The 19,723-nt window shown below is 42.5% G+C and overlaps 1 protein-coding gene across 5 annotated transcripts; it reads right to left on the reverse strand.

The window, feature by feature from the left end:
- Positions 1 to 1,273: 1,273 nt before the first annotated feature.
- Positions 1,274 to 19,483, reverse strand: NUB1 (negative regulator of ubiquitin like proteins 1). Of its 5 annotated transcripts, none has more exons than XM_080611776.1 (15): positions 19,422 to 19,483; positions 14,364 to 14,481; positions 14,116 to 14,277; positions 12,460 to 12,518; positions 11,844 to 11,914; positions 10,791 to 10,973; positions 9,167 to 9,255; positions 7,674 to 7,780; positions 6,656 to 6,842; positions 5,554 to 5,661; positions 5,249 to 5,401; positions 4,154 to 4,300; positions 3,745 to 3,840; positions 2,822 to 3,014; positions 1,274 to 1,936 (listed from the first exon to the last, which is right to left on the reverse strand). In XM_080611776.1, exons 2-15 carry the CDS (start codon positions 14,478 to 14,480, stop codon positions 1,794 to 1,796), a joined length of 1,815 nt encoding a protein of 604 aa, XP_080467902.1. In that variant the 5' UTR covers position 14,481; positions 19,422 to 19,483; the 3' UTR covers positions 1,274 to 1,793. The 5 variants fall into 5 exon arrangements, with proteins under 5 accessions (XP_080467902.1, XP_080467900.1, XP_080467901.1 ...); XM_080611774.1 differs by having other exon boundaries at positions 1,274 to 1,957; XM_080611775.1 differs by lacking the exon at positions 19,422 to 19,483 and adding an exon at positions 19,205 to 19,287 and having other exon boundaries at positions 1,274 to 1,957.
- Between the last annotated feature and the right edge of the window lie 240 nt (positions 19,484 to 19,723).

Below are 19,723 nucleotides of genomic sequence, written 5' to 3' on the forward strand. Positions count from 1 at the left end.
TGGCTGTTGCTAAACATATCACAGTGCCACACACTTCAACTACATGGTCAAAATTAACTTTAAAACTTTTAGCCAATGCCACTGAGAACTGCACGCAGAGTGCAGCAGTGCCGGCAGAATTCCATGAGGGAGGAATGGCTTCTCTGACAAGCACTGCGTGTTACAATGCTAATTTTAAATTCCCCAAGGACAAACCTTCACTTCTGAAGTTGTCACTGCCAGTCTGCTCTGTAAGCCACTTCAAAGAGGAGAAATGCCGCCTGTACAGCCCAGCGCTGCTGCCAGTGTGTGCCTCAGGGCTAGCCTAGGTAATGCCAGTAGGCCTGGGATCCCGCCCAGCTAAAGGAAGGAATAAATCTGTGCTTCCCCACCTGCTTCTTGCTAATGCTACATCAGTCACATTATATGTCTTCAATTTTAAATTCTTCTGTATATTGAACATTTTGTTCAGTTCTTCCTCAGCGCTCACCTGTAGAGAAGTGGGATATAATGGCTGCAAGGGCTGCTTGTTTCTCCGAAGCTTGTATTACTACCTTTAGAAATGCTCCAACCTTCTGGGAGGAGATACAAAGCTACTCAATTGTTATAGCACTCATCTTGATACAGAAGTACAAAATACAAGTAATTCCTTAATTACAGTGTAATCACTCCCTGCTTGTTGCTGTCCTTGACTAAGGTAGCTAGAAACAACAAGACCCACTACTGAAGTCCATCCACTGGATGCGGGCTCTGCTTCCTGCAGCATCACATCTGCCCTGTCACCAGCCCAAGCCCTCACTTCCCACTGATAAATGCTGGGTAAGAGTCAAGTGTCACCAGATGAAGAAGGTTCCTGTCTCAGGAGCTGCCTTTAGGGCCCGCTTTAAGCAGGACCAGCTCCAGCTCTCAGCAGCTGGAGCAGACGGGGCCTGAGCTCCCTCTACCGCGAGAACGAAGCTATGGAAAGCTAATAAACCGCACTTCAGCAGAGCGAGCAAGCAGAGGAAACTTCCATCTCCGAGCAGAGAAGAGGGCTTACGCAGCAGAAAACAGGGTGTTTAACACACACACACACACACGCAAAACCCCAACTTCCTTCTCCAGCGTGCTGAAGCTGGATACAACTACTGAGACAGCACCTGACCCAAGCTTTGTTCAACAGCTGGTTATAGTTAGGAACAGCTGGTTTAACTTAGATAAGGAAGTGTCACTGCTCACGGCAGAGGGGCAGTGCCCTGCTCAGTAGTTCCTACTGGTTTTTAAAACCAAAGCATAGAAGACCATTACTATAAAAGCCAGCAGCACAGAGTTACCTTTATTGCCCGTGTAACACCTGCAGGAATTGACAAGCAGACACAGTATAAATCCATGCACAACAGATATGTATATGTCTCTTGTAAATCGTTTAGAAGAAAAGGAGAACAGTTGGAAAGTTGATATCTCTATAATCTCATGAGCTGGGTTTCTGGTTTACAAACTCACTTCTGTTTTTTTAAAGCTGGTATTGTAAAGTGGTATAGAAATGCTTCTTGAATACTAAGTGAATTAACTTATTTCACAATAAAAATATAGTTTAGTTCTATTAAATTTTCTTCTGAAAATAAATGTTTCTATTTTTCTGCTATGACAATAAATTACAATGTATCACAAATGTAGGCTTTAAGCAGATTTATAAATTAAGCAAGAATTAAGTGTTCCTTCTATAGTTGAACTGAATTCAAGGCATTTAGTAAGAGATAAGCTGAAGGTGCATTTATAATCCCAACTCAATTTGTCAAGGTAAATACATATAACTGAACTAGATATAAAGGGATTTATTGCTGTGGTACTTGTATATAGGATAAGTATTCATGGATGATCTGTTTCTCTTCCTCCAGTGTTAAATCCAGATAATCCTCTTCGTGTTCAGGAATATCCTCTAGGATTTCATTGACTGCATCATTCTCCATATCTTCATCTGTTGGCGAACCAGAAGAACCTTCCAATAAGAAGCAGCAGCAGTGAATTCACCTCTGAAAGAAACTGGTACTTCCCTCTTCCCCCAGCATGACTGCGCTGAGTTCTACTGTAAAACTACCTCTTATTTAAAAGTGCTCTGCAAAGGATATTGCAGGATGGCCAGTTTTTTCCCTTTTGTTTAAAGCTGTAGGAGAGCCTTTTGTTGTACAACAGGGATCACCACGGCTATGACAAATAACAAAAAAACACACGTGAGTTTCTTCTTTGCCAAATGGCAAGTATCAGTTATGGTTGTCACATCAGGGACATGAGGAGGGAGTCAAATCAGCTGACTGTATAGTACAAGTTTGCAATAAGCTTCCTAGCAGTCAGAACCCAGATATAAGCAAGCCAAAGTATCATCATTATCAGTGGCAAGTCCAGGGAATGTGCTCCAGCAACTTAGTACTTCTCTCTGAAAACTACAGGCAGAAAGAGGCTGGTTTGTTTTTAAATGAGCTGGTGTGAGTGAGTACAGTTAGATATGAGAAGCTGGAATTGTCTGTGGGCTGGAAAGGCCCCATGCTCCTCACCGTGGAAGTAAAGATGCAGATACCAAAGACCTCCAGCCTCATGTGCTGAAGCCACAGCTAACTCAGGAGCCATCCTCCTGGGCTGCATCCATTTTACAGGCTGCCTACAGCATTATGGTCCTATATACAGCTGTCACTGACTGCAGGGGCTGTAGTTTATCTGGGCTAATGGAGGCTTTGCCTGTAATTATGTTACTGCCAAAAGCTGTCTGGGCCCTCTACCAGTATTAAAGCAGAAACCTCTTAATTGTTTCATACAAGAGCCAGAACAGCCTTTCCCCTTCTCTGCCTGCTGTATGCAACATTCCTACCTGCAGACTCTGTAGACGAGTCTTTTGAAGAGGTTGATTCTTCTGACGGGCTGGACCCTGCTGGAGAAAGCTGCAGTGAAGCAGGGAGAAGTCCCCCATAATGAGCAAGGGTTTGCGAAGCTAAGTGGACGTTGCCTTTGAAGACCTTTAAAGCTTGCTCTGCTGACTCACGGCTGAAACCCATGTACATCAGCTGCAGGAGAAGGGGAAAGAAATTAAAATATGAAATCTGGAGAAATCCAAGCTCATCCAGCACCAATCTGACAGGAATCTGACTCTACATCTGACAGTCATTCCTCTTGCACAGAGGAGAGCGCTGCGTGCCAGGAATTCCAGGACACTGACTCTGATTTACTGGAACAGTTAACGACAGGGCAGTGACCTATTAAAGAATTGGCCTGTTGAGCAGAATCAAGAGCTTGTTGCTAAATACCAGACCAATTCTTTTTTTGTTTTTCAAAAGGAAACTTCAAAGCACTCCAGCATATCAGGAGGGTGTACATGCTATTTATGTTTTCTAGATTATTAGAGTTTTCTTGCCTATCTGACATTAATTGCATAGCCACACTAACTACAGTAGAGCCTTTCAGACAACCTGTGATGAGAAAGACACATTCCAACTCCTTCCTTTTGTGCACTGCAGTGTTTAAAGACTTCTTTTTGGGGCTGGAGCATTACAGTGTGCATAATTTCCTCTGGATCTCTGTGTGCCAGGTTGGTTCAACGGGCTGGAAGCACACTCAGATGACATTTTAGCTCGAATGTGACTTCCCCATGAAAAGCGGATACCAGATATGGAAGTGTGACAGCCTGAGTGACACAGGTCAAAGAATATTTGTACAGCTTTGCTGACAGAAGATCCGGTGTTTCTGAAGGTGTAATTCAGAAACAAGACAACCAAGAACGCAAGCAGTCTAACTTACTTGATCAATACTTTCCTGGGAAACCTGAAACTGCTCCATGGCCACAGGATCATCATCATCATCTTCCAGCAATAACTCGGGATTGTCAAGAATAAACTACAGTAAAACAGAGAGGGATTAGAATACAGCAACACAGATATAGTAGCTCTCAGCATGAGAAATATATGCAATAGTTGATAGAAGCAAACTTCAGCCAACTTAAGTGATTCATTGGGCCAGGAAGTGGAAATAAAGGAAGGCAACAAGGGCTTTGGGTTTTGTGGTTTTCTTTTTTGGTTGTGGGTTTGTTTTTTTTTGTTTGTTTTTTTGTTTTTAATGTATTTTTTTTAGCTTTTTTTTTAGGGTTTTTGTTGTTGTTGTTGTTGTTTTGGTTTTTTGTACAAAAGTACTACTCCTGAAAATCACTTACCTTAAAGGCTTGGTCCAGGTTTCCTTGTGTATTATGAAGAGCTATTTGAGCAGCTCTCTCTGAATAGCCCATACTTTTCAAGGTATTGATATCTTCCAGTCGCTTCCTTCTTTTAGCTCTCTCCTCCCTCCTTATCTGTGCCTTTTCCTGCAGTAATACAGACATTACAGAGCTCACCATGCATGGGAATGCTTCAGCCCTTCCCTGTGCATGTGGGGTTTCTTGGCTTTACTTCAAGTTTGCATTTCTTGAGGAAAAGGGATTTTTATTTTTTTGAAATACAGCCTGTGCAGCCAGACAGCTGTTACTAAATAGACGGCCATTTCCATGAGCTAGCACTGTTGCTGTACTTCTGCTCTGCAGTGTCTGTGGACCAGATCTTACACTGTCAGTCATTATAGGCCCTGTGTGATAAGTGATAAACCCTTTTGGCAGATGGGGCTGTAGACAAGACTTGCCAAGGACCTGACACAGAGTGAGAAACGGGGATGTAGCCAAGGAGTTCTGCTCAGCCCTTCTCTAGGACATTTGATTTGTCCATCCATATTTCACTGAAGTCCAGAGGTACCACCCTAGCTTACCAAACCTAACTCGAGGCACTTCAGATGTGGACAACACTGTCTTCACCTCACTTGAGCACAAAAAATCCTTCTCTCCTCCTGGATCTCCAAGGCCAAAGCCATAATACTCCATCACTTGATGGTTATGCTCAAAGCACTTTATTGTACAGCCTCTTGTCTTTCAGACCAGCCAAGCGCAGGAATGACAGCTTGATCACAGTGTTTTCATTCCCACACAGAGCGTTGCTGAGTAGCAAACACCGGTGCGAAGACTTCCCATGTGCCTTGCTGGTACAACCACTGGTCTTTGGCTCCCTCATGTCATCTGTTTTGGGACAGAGCTTCCCTTGTTGTATTAAGTATTGGTTTCAAGCTTGTGGCACCAGATGTCAAGCTGTTAGTTTCACTAACAGTGCCAAAGCAGGATAATCAAAGTCTGCAATTTAGCACCGTGTTGCACTAGCCATGCAAAACATGATCTTAGGGATACCCAAACTAACACAATCCTTGATTTAATACTTTCACTGCACCATACCTCTCTCCTGTTGGTGATAAGATTGGCAGCATGCTCCACATTCCCATGGCATGCTCGCAGTGCAAGGCGAGCTTCCTGTTCAGAGAATCCCAAGAGTGACAGGCAATCAACTTTATCAGGATCTACAGACAGCTCTTCATATAAACAAGATGCCTGTATACAGAAAGAACAAAATTATACCACTTACACTATTGCTAATGTACAAACAAAAGAAGTCTCCCCATTTTTCTGAGAAAGCAAATGACAAAGCCCAAACATGGGAGCTAGGGTGAAGGACTCAAAGGTTTTACCTAATGGTCTCTCACCTTCTGAATATACTCGGCAGCCTCTTTTTCTCTGCCACTGTGATAGTGTCCTATCCCTTGAAGGAGATAAAGCCGCAGAAATAAAACCTTCTCACGACCATAGCTTCCCTAAAGAATTATTTAAACAAAGGGGAGGCACGTTGGTAGAAGCATATGTTACAATATCAATTCACTATCAGCAGACACTTTACACATTTAAAGAAGACAGAGTCACTAATATGGGACACTGCCTGCAGATAAAGTATCACATCTAAACCACTGATGGTGCCTGTGTATGTTTACATGTTTTACTAGGCAGTGTGTGCTTGCAGCCCAGAAAGCCACCTGTGTCCCAGGCTGTATCAAAAGGAGTGTGACCAGCAGGTTGATGGAGGGGATTCTCCACCTCTACTGTGCTCAGGTGAGACACCCCCACCACCGCAGTACCGTACCCAGTTTTGGGCCTTTAGTGGAAGAAGGATGTGGGGCTCCTGGAGCGAGCCAGAGAAGGCCACAAAGCTGCTCTGAGGGCTGGAGCACCTCTGCTCTGCAGACAGTCTGAGACAGCTGGGGGTGTTCAGCCTGGAGAAGACAAGGCTTTAGGGAAACCATAGAGCAGCTTCCAGTGCCTAAAGAGGCCTACAAGAAATCTTTTGACAAGAGCGTGTACGGATAGGACAGGGGGGAAATAGCTTTAAACTGAAAAATGGGAGATTTAGATTAGATATTAGGGAAAAATCTTTACTGTGAGGGCAGTGACACAGTGGAACAGGTTGCCCAAGGAACTGTGGCTGCCCCATCCCTGGCAGTGTTCAAGGCCAGGTTGGATAGGGCTTTGAGCAAACTGGTCTAGTGGAAGGTATTTACGGTAGTGGGGCTGGAACTAGATGATATTTAAGGGCCGTTCCAACCTAAACTGTTCTATGATTCTAGGTAAAACACATGTTTGCTATGACTTTCTGTCAGGTCCAGCGCTTCCACTATGCTGACAAATATGCAACAAATAGCAACCAGGCTAATGAGACAGGAGAAAACTTTAAACTTCTAAAAGTCAGTACCTGAACAGTAACTGAATATGTGTAGAAAACAAAAAGCCACTGTAATTAAAAACCGAACAGCATACTTTGATATCAATAAGTCTCTCATGGTTCTCCCCATAGCACCTCTGGAAGCATCTATGTGCTGTGGACAGCTTTTTCTCTGCATCATCCAGGCAGTCCAGCTGCTCCAGGCGGAAGTAGCACCACACTATATCCAGTTGAAGTACTGCATAGTTATCAACGGTATTCAGCAGTTCTGTGCTACACTCACTGAAAAATAAACAATAACTTTGTTTATTTTTCTCCACACACACTTTTTAACACTAATGAAACAACATGCACACTCACATGTTTGAGAAAGCACACACTTCATATCTGAGGTAGCCAACTGATGTCACTGGAATTTTAACAAAGCACTGATCTCCTATCCCATTCACAAACATGCAGGACACTAATGATAACACTACATTTGAAAGGAATTACAGTAACAAAATCAGTTGCGACTACTATTTTAGACAGCATCTCTTTAAAAGCAGAACAGAATTAAACCCTGTGTAATCTTTGAGAGGCTAGAGAAACCGTCTTCCTTAGTGCAAGTGAACATGCTGGGGTTTGTGCCAGTCTTCTTGTACATACACACAAATGGGAAACAGATGAGGCCAGTATTACTTTTAGGATCTCAAAAGCACAATATAGGGCTCTGACTTCTAACAGGAAACTAGTTTACTCACAGAAATCTTGGTATGTTTAGTGACCTCAGCTATCTGCTCCACCTTTTACACGAAATTATTACTTCACAGGAACAATTGCAAACAAGCATTTGTAACTGTCTCTTGAGCTAATGCAATTTATAGCCTAGTACATGAATATTGACAGTTTCTGTTTATGCTGACATGAAAGATTAAATTGCCCAGTGGCAGTATCTCTTTCAGCTGCAAGTCAAGACTTTGTCTGCTGCTTCCCATCTGCAGATGGGGTGTGAAGCAGAGCAGTCCTATGGAAAAATAGGCCCTGATTTACATGCACAGGTAGTGCTCATGCTGTTTGTGGATTTGGCTGTCAGTAAAGCAAAGAGACACAAGGACTCAAAAAGGTTCTTACCAGAAGTGTTTATCAGCATCCAACAAATAAGGCAGTGCTATTTCATATTCTTTCTTCTTCATTAATGCTCTGCCCTTCTCATGATAACCCATTGCCAGCACAAGTGCCTAGAAAAACAGATAGAGACTTATTTTTTTGCACCTCCCCAACTCAGTTATGTAACTGAAGTAGTATCTAGGTAATCCATTAGAGCCCTTGCTCTTCCTAGAAAAATACTATTGCATCAGTTCTGGAAGACCAGCACTAGTTCACAGTGCTGCATAGTTTTCTCCCATCCTCTAATGTCAGATATTGTCTAATTAAAAGCAGTTAATGTTACCAACACATGAAACATTGCACCAAATTTGTTTTAAGAATTCAACCCTCGATAGATTTTCAATGGTGAGTGATAAAAAGCAAAGTTTTTTTCTAGGTGCTACACTTCCTAACAGCATCAAATTTGTTTTGCTTTGCTTATTACAACTACCTTGTAAAACCTAATGACTTCCCTCCTGCAAAACCTCAGAACTTAAAATGAAATTCTGAATGTGGCAGGAAAACATTGTAGTTCCTGCAGCATGACAAGTGGAAACGTAAACAATACCTCTGGATAGAGACAACCTGCAATATTTCCTCTCACCCATGTTCAATACTGATGAAATCTCGTGCACTTCAACATTTTATGCTTTAACTCTTCAGGTGAATTACCACTTTCAGCACTTCATCAGAACAGCAGGCATTGTGAGACTGGACCGTTGTTAATCCAATCATCCAGAAATTCCAGGTGATGCAGAAAACATGTTGTTTCAGAAGAGGCTAGACCAGCAGTCAGCACATGTTGGGGCTTGCTCATTTTTCCCCAAGGTTGGGTTTTTTTGTTACTGCATGTAATTCCAGGTATTTATAAAGATTTGTATTTATCTTTAGAAAATTCCACAAACTTAAAGATAGCATTTATCACTATTCTTCTGCTTCAGCAGAACATCAAGTAGGTCACTCCTACCATAATTCAATGCACCCAAAGATATTTTCAGTTGAGAATGTGCAACTTTCTTGAATGGTGGACAAATTTAAGCTTAAGTGCAAAAGATCTCAAAGCTATTTTAAGAGAATCTGATTTTGAGAGACTTGTTAAGCATCCAATTGAAACTAAGGCCTAACAAACAAGTTCTTTTCATGTCATTCTAGGGCACCCTAAACTTAAAACATGCGCTAGGATATAACAAAGTTAAAGCCCATGTTAAGACTTAAAAATAAGATCTGGACCACACAGGGGTCAGTGCAAGATCAGACCTGTGATTAGGTCAGCATTCAGAGGTCTGTCTCCAGATGACTGAAGTACTCCCAATTGTAGAGTTTAATTTTATTGCAAAATTATTTCTAGAAGCAAGCATCTAGCGGAGGCAGGGTTACATCCCCCAAGCCTGAAAGTACTTCAATCCCGTATTTAAAATGCTTCCCAAATCAAGCTTTAAAAAGCCATCTTAGTAGTTTTCTAAGATCCTTTTACCTACTTTCTTAGCTTGATGAGGAATCTCGATTGCCCTTCCAGTTTGATTAGCTATATCTAGGTATGGAACAGAATCTGGATCTAAGTATTCCTCTGAAAGATAAGAAAAAAGGGTTTAAATTTTAAGTACCAGAGCAACTCTGCTGTCATGAGATTCTGTCAATAAGCACACTGTTACACAAAAAAAGGAAACAACCTACAACAAAACCCTGAATTACATATAAAGGCTCGGGTAGTTTTTTGGACATATCTACCAACAGTAGCCCTGCTCAGACAAGTACGAGGAACTTTTAGCAAGGTCACTAAGGAAAAGACCTTGTGCATCCAGAAATTTAGACACAACATTAGAAGTTACAGGAGTTGTAAGGAATTCTCTGCAGAAGACAAAACATCTGACATTATACTTGAAATGATTTCTCAAATAATGCACAGAGTATTAAAAAATACAAACCCACAACTGAGCACCATTCATAAAACAGGGGGGATGGGGGTGGGGGGGGGATAAAAGGCAAACAACAGCTTGATATTTTCCTTTTCCCACAACTTTAATGCTTATAACCAAACTATCAATTTTGTTTTTACTTCCATCTGATTTACAATGAAAAGATGCTTTTTCTTGTAAACAAGACAGTTACGCAGGAGTTTGCCGAGATTAAGAGCTTCTGTCCTTCAATTTTTCTCAGATGAAACAAAAGGGTTGTTAAACTCCTTCTATACTTCACACAGAAACTTCAGCCTGTGAGCTCATTATGGGCTTCACTCTGAACTCTGGCAATAACTGACCATAAGTGGTAAATACCTTGAAAAGGCCCCATAGAAGAATTCTGGGGTCTAAATCACCCCTGAAGTCCATAAAAGAAATCACTTTTTTCATTTATTCAAAATCAGATATCGTAGTAAGAAACAGGCTGTCACTGACCATTAAAAGAAGCTTTGTTCAGGTACTTTTGCAATTGGCAGGGATTCATTGCATACCCAGTTTCACAGTGTCTTGTGTGGGGATTTTTTTTAATCAATAGAGAAGTGATTTAAACTCACCACCTAGCAATGCAATTCACAAACACAACTTAATTTTGAAAGATTATGACTGTTAAATTGACTATATTCCTTTAACTTAATCCACAGTTGCCAGCAATCAACAAACACAACAATAACAGAACAGTCACATTACATATGAGACTGACAAGTGAGCTGTTCTGCACAATGAAACCATGGTTACACACAGCCGTATCCAAGGAAGACCACAAGAAAGTGTTTAATGACTTACAATACATTATTCCACTGTGCTTATGTCTACAATAAATTAAAAGCCTGTTCTCATGAGTCCACCAGTTCCTCAACTGATAAGTGCAAATTAAATAATAATTAAGTCATATCCTTCTTGAAGTGCAAAATGTCTTCTGGCATTCTAGTTGTGTAAGAAGGGTTAGAATAGAAAGAAGTTTTAGTCAACTTAAAATCAGTTTTCAAGTAGGTAGAAACCTAGAAAAGTATAAACGGAAATCCAGCCACAGCACAGGCACTCTTCTATGTTGAAAGTCTACTGAAAAAATAACTTTTGATGTGCAAGAATTCATGAACGCTCTCTCCCCTCCACTCCACAAGAAAACCCCAGCAAGCTCCCCTACCTCTCTCGGCTAGAATTTCCAAACCCTTCTTAGTTCTTTGCATCTTTTCATTTATTTCTTTTTCTTTCTTGTGTTGAAGTTCTTCTTCCTGAACTTTTCTTTTAGTTTCCTCATCACTCTGTTCCAGCTGAAGTACCATCACTTTTGCATTGTGTGTTATGCCCTGGTTTTCAAGGGTTCTGCCTGCAAAATAGAGTATGATGCGTGTAATCCAAATGATCTGTGGAGAGAGACTACATTACATTGTTCTGTCACTGGGGGAGGGCAACACCACCACCAAACCAACCAAACTGAATGGCCACTTGTACTGTACTGAAGAACTACAGTAATTACTAGACTCAAGAACTCAATCAAAATCCCTGCCAACTACTGACATTCAGCAGAAATTCAAATCAGATTTGCATCTTAGAAGTTCTTTTTAAATGACTGGTATGTTTCTTTGCTTGCCTTTTTTCCCCCTTATACATTCAAAAAATACAATTGTTTCTATTTCAGTTAACTGATCTTCAGGCAAAAACTGGAACAACATCATCTCCAGGATCAGACCACAACAGGGCAGTAACACAACAGAAGAACTTGGAATTAAATCCAAGTTCCTATTGTCAATTCCATGGCTCTAATTCTGACATATTCTACGAGAAATAAATATGTCAGATGCTTAGGCCATCAATAAACAGAAAGCTGTTGTCATCACTTCCCACAGCATGTCTGACGAGCTGAACACGTGTAATGCGTTACAAAAAAGATTCTGAATGTGCTGTTAAACAACATGTTTAAGGAACTTTGGGGTTTCTCTTAAATGCGCATTTTCAGTGTTTCAACACTTGAAAAATGGATTTTCAACATTTATTACAGGATTCCTATAATTGCTCTAATTCTATCTAAGAATTTTGATCATCAGAAGTTACTGAATTTCCTGTAGAGCAGAACCTGACAAATGCAACTACTATTCCTTGGGAATTTTGAAATTAACAGAAATGCAAGAGGGTTTTCTTCTGAGAATCTGTAAACTAGAAAGTTATCATAAAAGTATACTCAACTAGATATACATACCCAGGTCAAGCTGCTTCTTATTTATGATTATTTTGATAGCATTTTCTTGCAATGCATGTTCCTGTGCTATCCTGTGAAATAAATAATTTCACCCATGAATACAAGCTTGTAAGGCTATACTACATTTCTCTTGGAATAGCAAAAAAACTAAAAAAGAGTACAGTCATAACTGGCTTAAAACTGCTGCTAGAAGTAAAATAACATCATCAGAAAGCTTTGTACATTGTATGCAGAACCTGAGATATGGAAAGTGAAAAAGGTAAACAGATAGAAAAGAACTGGATTTTATTAGGTTTAAAAACACAAAAGGAAGAGAAGCTAATGTTCACTCTTCTGCCAGTCAGGGATTTGGAACACTGATCACTACTGCCTTCTCAGGCCCCTGCTGGGGATCTAGAGAACTATCTTTTCCCCACAAGTTGCAATCTTCCTGTTTTCTATCTGTTAAACCACAGCTTCTTACGTGAAGAATTGCCTTACAGAGGCACTGGACACTGTACTATTCAGACATACACGCTAAGAAGAAGCCTAAACCAACCAAATAGCTTGTCTTTTTTTTAGTACTATATGACAGTATGCAACATATTAGAGAAAAACCAAGAGTGATTACACTTACTGTGATCTGAGCTCCTTGCCTGTGATGAACAGGTTAGTTTCCAGAGGGACTTTTCTGCTCTGTAGTAATTATATTGGGTAAGCGGAAAGGAGTAGGGAAGAAAAAAGCACAATATCAAGATACTTTGGACAGTTTCTGATTAATTGTTTTACAACAACTACAATTTCTTTTTCAAGTAATGGGGCATACATATTACTAATTTCTGGGCAGGGAGTCTTGTACTTGTTACATAGTGCTAAAAATAAGCATTGTAACAGCAGCAAATTGAGAATTAGATAAATCTAAATTCAGAACCAAACAATTTGAACTGACTAATTTAATTATGCTCTTCCAATCTGAACTCTGCTTTGTAATTCTGCTACTCACCTGTAACTGGCTAACTTATGATTAATTCTTAGTAGTGTCTATGGTCCCAGATTAGATAAACTGGAATCTTCAATTAATTAATTCCCCTATGCCCAGCAGCACTATAAAGAGGAATTATGAAACTATTTGCTCGTTTTAACTGCATGCCAATCACTTAACACCCTCTAGCCTTTAGCCCATCACATGCGCTGGCAATTATTTTTCACTACAGGAGAGAGAACAGTTATGATTGTGTTGTGTTTTTGCAAGTACTCAGTAAAAAAACAAAACAAAAAACACCTTCTGAAGCACAGGTTACCATGTAGGATCATCTTCAGAAAAAAACCCACCCACTGCCCTTTTCCAGATAAACACCCACTTCTGTTGCTGATGACTACAACCTTTAAGTATCCCTACATAAAGAAGTTCTCTTTCACTGTTATCAGAGTGGATGAAGACATTTGGCATTGGAGAAGATGCTGCTCCTGCACAAGATCAAACCTAGGAACTGACTGGAGATAGTTGTGCTTGTCTGAGACTGTTTTTAAGGGAAAATGTTCCCAGTTAAGAGGCCCTGTATTAATAAGAACTTGATAAGGTTCTGCTCTGTCCCGTGATCAACCTGTATAGCACACTTCAGATCCACATGGTTGAATCACCTCAGTCCTTGAAGCAGAGCATCTTTATTCAAAGTGCCACTTGAGATCAGTCCCCAGCCTATGTTTGCCCTCACACTATGGTGGACGCTGCTTGGCAGGATACCAGGTAGTATCAGAGCTGACACTAACAGCTTGACAGTATGGATATCCATCAGAGTGACCAGCCTGTCCGCACCTGTGCTCAGCTGACTAGGGTATTATTATATATTTTATTTACTTATTTAAAGCTGTCATTTACATGAAAGCTGTGGTAATAGAGTGATATTAATATGCTAATTCAACTTCAGGTATTCTACAGCAGAAAAAAGACATCTGCTCTTTACTGCCAATACAGTTACATCAGAAGGAATGAAACTGAACTGGAGAGACACTTAATCTAATTTACTTTTCTTAATTGAAAGATAATTTCTCATTAAATACTCAAGGGAAGAATTATTCGTTTCCTAGTATTATATTCCTTTGCCACAATATCCCCATGTACCTGGGAAACTGAAACATACCTATATAATTCCCCCTCTTCCTATATTTTATAGACCTAACAGATCTCTTATTAAAAAATACCTGAAAAAGTTGAAGTGAAAATATTTACGTTATGTACATCTCTAGATCGCCAAAGGCCAATGTAAAGTTACTTTTCTACAATGTCACTTACTTTTCTACGAGGCAGATAGATATCAAGTCTTGCAATCCCAGTCACTCTAAAATGTTCATTTCCTGTTCCACGCTCAATTGCTTTACACCGTATTTCTTCCAGCATATTCTCTGTATCATTCTCACTGATACTCAACTTGGATGAATATTTTTGTACAAGCTCCTAAGAAAACAGCAAGAAAAAGCGGGAAAATGTACCAGCAGTATCACATGAAGGCGTATGACATCAACTCAAGAGAGAATATTTACCTTCATCTCTTTACCAGCTTCTTTGTTTTCATTTGTATACGGTGGTTTCCATAGCTGAATTTTGTCCTCTCTCAGGCAACTTGTCAGTTTTGATATTAAATACTTCTTCTGCGCCATTCTTTTAAAACAAGAGCACAATTGGAAAAGAAAGAAAAATAATTAATCTCTATATAGCTTTCCTCTTGTCACGGTTTAAGCCCAGGCCGTAAATTAGAACCACGCAGTCTACTTCCCACCACCACCTTTTCTTCCCCCTCCTGGAGGGACAGGGAGGAGAATCGAAAGAATGCAACTCCCATGGGTTGAGATAAGAACAGTTTAATAACTAAGGTATAACACAAATCACTACCGCTACCACCAATAATAATGATAAAGGAAATAACAAGGGAAGAGAATACAACCGCTCACCAACCGGTACCTCACCCCGCCGTGATCCAGCCCTTCGGGAACTCTCAGTTCTACATCCTGGGCATGACGTGCTATGGTATGGAATACCTCTTCGGCTAGTTTGGGTCAGGTATCCTGTCTCTGCTTCCTCCTGGCTTCCCCTCCTCCCTCGCAGAGCATGAGACTCACAAAGTCCTTGGTCAGGGTAAACATTCTGACCAGCAACTAAAAACATCGGTTTTATCAGCGCTGTCCCCAGGCCTAAAGTCAAAACCACAGCGCTGCAACAGCTACTAAGAAGAAGAAAAACTGACTGCTGCTGCTGAACCAGGACAGTATCCACCCCTTATTCCATACCATTCACGTCATGCTCAGATACCACATTTTCAATATACCCTCACTCTCATCTCAGTGCACTGTTATCTTAGTGCACGGACCAATCCCTATAAAGCTGCTGAGTCCATTCGGTCCATGATGGTGGGCTCCATCTCTTGTAACAGTCTTTCAGAGCAGGAGAGGCTGTGTGCAGTGTGCACACTCGTGAATAACCTGGGCAATAATGTCCATTGCTAAGTCCACCCCTCGATCATGAATCCATCTCTATGTTGCATCTCTGCCCTGATGGCCTGAAGTGTCATGAGCCCACCAGGCTCAAAATAATTCACCCTCCCCTGCAGCAGTTTCTGCAACTTGTTGCTGGGGACTCCACACAGCTGACTTCCATCTCCGACGCTTCCAAAGCACTGGAGGGGCCCAGTGGACCAGATGCTTGCCCATGCTGTCCCACACACCCTGCCACTCATGACTGTCCAGCCCTGGGGAAAACTTCTTGGTCCTCCTATATTGTTGTCTAATCCTAGAAAAGACCCAAACCTGACTCTGCTTAACTCTCAGGATCAGACAAAATGGTCGTGGGTAGAACACACTCTGTGTGTGTGCCAACATGGTGATCCCCACCACAATTAGCAGGCACGTCCCAAGGGTACCCAAAGGCCATTCAAAACCTTCAGAACTCTCAAATGATGCTGCTGTGCTTGTCACTGGGGCTGGTGTAGCTGCTGTGCTTGCAGGCTCTCTCACCACCACCTTCTCTTCTTCTGAGCCCAGATCTTCCTCCTCTGCCTTGCTCGGAAATGCTGTGTGGTTTCCTGCATCCTCCTGGGGCTCAGGCTCGCGGGGCTCGGTGGGCGGCTGCTGGGGGATGCTCTCTGCCGCCGCGGGGCTGGGCTTGGCCGCGAGGCTCGGCTCCTCCGCCGCCTCCTCCCGCTGCTCGGCAGCCGCCTCCTTCCCGGCCTCCGGCCCCGCTCCCGTGGCCGCTTGATCCCCGGGGCAGCTCTCCCGGGCAGCTTCGGCCGCCGCCGGCTCCTGGGGCCGCTCCCCCTCAGCTCCCCGCAGCCTCACGAAGACGGAGGCGAGGACGAGGGCCAGGACGGTGAAGAGCAGCGGGACGGCCAGGTACAAGTCCACGGCCACGTCCATCCCGCCCTGCTGCCGGAGCCCCCCCGTATTACAAGTCATTACCATAAAGTACAGTGAAACAAGAACCTTAGCCCAAGGCCCACACTTGATAAACACTAACACAGCAAATACCGGCTCTAAGTAAGCTACAGCATACTGAAACTGTGACACCTCTACAAAGATACAATACTTTTTCAAGAAGTCTAAGTGACATTTTGGAATTCTGCACAAACCCCCTTGAGTATAAAATGCATTCTGTGTATTTTCTGGTGGGGAACCTGAATCCAAACCACTATAAAAAAATTGGGGGAATTGGATGAGAATTGGGAGAATTGGATGAAACCTGGACCGGAATAGGGATAATCCAAAATCCCCCTGCCATTTCAAGACAAATTAAAGCTCTTAACTCCTCATGTCAGCTGGAACTGCAGAAGGTGCTGATTTATCAAAATCTACAATTCAATTTTTCTGCCCTGTTCTGGACAAGATGCTCAATCCACCCCCACCATTCCTCTCTAAAATGTGTCCTGGCTGTACCTCTGTTTCCCTGTTTCTCCCACTTCCCTACTTCAACAGCCTTTCTACAGTTGAACATGAATTATTGTTCTCTAAGGGAGAAGAGTCAGGAGGGACCATCTCAAAACCACAAGCTCCACCAGAAGAGCATAACATAAAAAGTCCCAGCCTCCAGCAAAGTGAGATCAGCTGGAGTGCAAAGAGCTAAGAGTAGACAATGATATATGCATCCTCTCCCCAATCTCAACCATTTGTCAAGCAAACAAACATAATGGTATAATAAAATGATACTGTAAACTTCTGGTTTCACAAAGATGGAACAGCAGGGTACCACTGTCCAAGAGGCACCCTTCCCATTGCAAAGCTAGAACAGGCACGCAGGACACGAGCAACATAAAGGACAGAGGCTGAGATCAAAGATGAAGTCCACTGTAAATCTGCAACAGCACCCATTAATGGGGAGGAGATGGCAGTGAGCTCAACAGAGCAACTCCCTGGATCACAGTAAGAGTTCAGGCTGAATTTATTACCACAAGTTATTTTCATCCTGCCCAGAGAAAGCAGTAACATCTATGAGTGAATCAGCATGTCCCTGAAATAAAACTCCAAGAAATAGGGATGGCACAAAGAGGGCAAGGAAAGGTGGGTAGAGTGATCTCAACAGAAGAAAACCAAACAAATCTACATACACATTAAAGCATGTGAGAATTGCGTGCTTTGGACACTGGGAATCTTATAGAAGACATCCTTTAATTTATACAGAAAAGCATTTAAAGTGCTGGCATATATGCGCTAAGGTTGGCACTGCAATTTGATTCATCAGTTCTGCTTTTCTTTCAAAGTGGTTTCTTTTTCTTGTTCTTGTTTATTAGCTCATTAACTCTCAGGAAAAAAGGGAACAGCAAAGAAGAATGAAACATTTCTATCCATTTTCCAGTTTTGTTTTTTTTTTTTCCTTGCTTGGAAAAAGCCAATCCAATACTATTTGAGAGCAAAAAACCACAGGCAAACATCTAACGTGTGGCAAGTTTACTGGTTAACCTTACCTTGACCCCAGCTTTAGCAAGCTATGAAGAATTTCTGAATGCTGCAAACAATAATATTTTCTAAAGAGGAGTGAGAAGGATTAACTGAGCATGTGGATGGTTTGACACTCCTTTGTGTTTGATTACTGTAATTTGCACCATGTCTGTCCAAACTGGGCGACAACCACGCATTATTTTTCTTGCTGGGATAATGTTATTATTTTAGGGGCAAGGTAAAACATAGTATTTACAAATCTGAAAGCAACAAACATGCTCAGTTTTCAATAGACTGCATTGAATTTATTAGCGCAACTTTTCCCCTTTTACAAACCAAGCTAGGTAATTCTTATGAACACCCTGTAACCATCATTCTCCCACTTTTAGGTTACGCCAGAGAATTATTTTATAGCTGTAATTCTAATCAACATTACCTTAAGAAACGTAAAAGGTATCCACAGCTTTGGGGCATCCAGATAAAGTCTAAAATTGCAGTCTATGCTTAAGGCAACAAATTGTAGATACAAGTGGCATTTATAAACCGGTCATTCATCTTTTAAGAAATACCGTAAGTTTGCAATTTTTGCTGAACTATAAGCCAGAGAACACTGGAGTCTCCAATCAAACTTATTCTTTTCAACCCTCTAATTATAAAAAAATATAAAATTTTGCCTTCACAAACATAAATTCCTATTTCACTGTAACCAAATTGCAAGAGAATCCTCAGCAAAAATAGACACATTTCCATCAGCCAGCATCACAAGTGCTTGTGATATAATTTCACTTTCGATAAGAGTTTAAAGGGACTTTCCAAAACCAACTTGAATAAACAAACGGGGGTATTTCCCTAGGGCCATCTTGAATGCAAAAGGGAGTTTTTGTAACCAAAGTGTCATCTTCTAAAGCCACTTAACCTTATATATAGCATAAAGCAATTACAGAAATAAGGATCAAAAGCCAGATTTTTGATGTCAGGAACAGCAGATTCTCTGAATGGCTTACTAATAAAGCAGTATACATTAAACTTTCCTAAAAACAAGAAGGAAAGCTCCCTGGCACTACTATGGTACATCCCTCCACCGCAAAAGGTGGGGGTAAGAGATTGAGCCAGCATCACGAAGCAGCATGTCAACAGAAGGATGAAACCCCAAACACTACCAGCCCCAGCCCGGGAGCCGGTGGTGTCCGCAGGCCTTCCAATGCGCACATCCAGTCCATCCCTTACCGCAAGAGCGCAAGTCACGGTGTTACCGGGGGACTTTAAGCACAGCCACGAAGGCACCACCCTTTCTAGGCGCCTCCAAACCACGGCGGCAGCGCAGGTGATACAACCAGCCCCAGCTTCGGAGAGGGCACTCGGGAAGCTGCCAGGCCGAGCAGACATCGCGGGGAGGGAGAGAGGGAAGGAAAGGGCGTGCGGTGCTCCCAAGCAAACCGCTTAGGCCCTCAGGCACCCACCTGCACCCCGCGGCGGACGCCGGGCCTCGGAGCCCGAGCAGCCTCTGAGGGGAACTTGGACTCTCACGCAACGGCTCCCCGCCGCCAGGGGTCGCCGAGGGCTGTCCACCCTGAGGCGAAGGAGCCGATAATAGAGAGAACTCAAGCCCAAGCAAAGGCCGGGTAGGCTGGGCTTGAACTTCACCTCACCTCGCCCCCCCCCCGCCGCAGCGCTTACCTGCGCAGCTTCCGCGGGGTGGGCTGGGTCCTGGGTACACGTCACACCCGCCGGTTGTGGCCAGGGAGAGACAGGTTCCTACGGGAGCCCGAGAGGCCCAGCGGGCGCTTGTCACGTGGTTGAAGCCGTGTCCCGCCCGCCATCTTAACGTGCTGCCCTGACTGGGGGGTGCGGTGGTGTTGGTTTCCTGTGGCTCTGTAGCCGCCGGAGATGCTGCTGTCCCTGTGGTGTCGCTTACAGCCCAGCCTGGCTTGTTTGTCCTCTGTGTGGTGGGGTCCCCAACACGCTACCGAAGCGACGCT

This window comes from Psittacula echo (assembly GCF_963264785.1).
Source record: "Psittacula echo genome assembly, chromosome: 2".
NCBI classification, from domain to species: Eukaryota; Metazoa; Chordata; class Aves; order Psittaciformes; family Psittacidae; genus Psittacula; species Psittacula echo.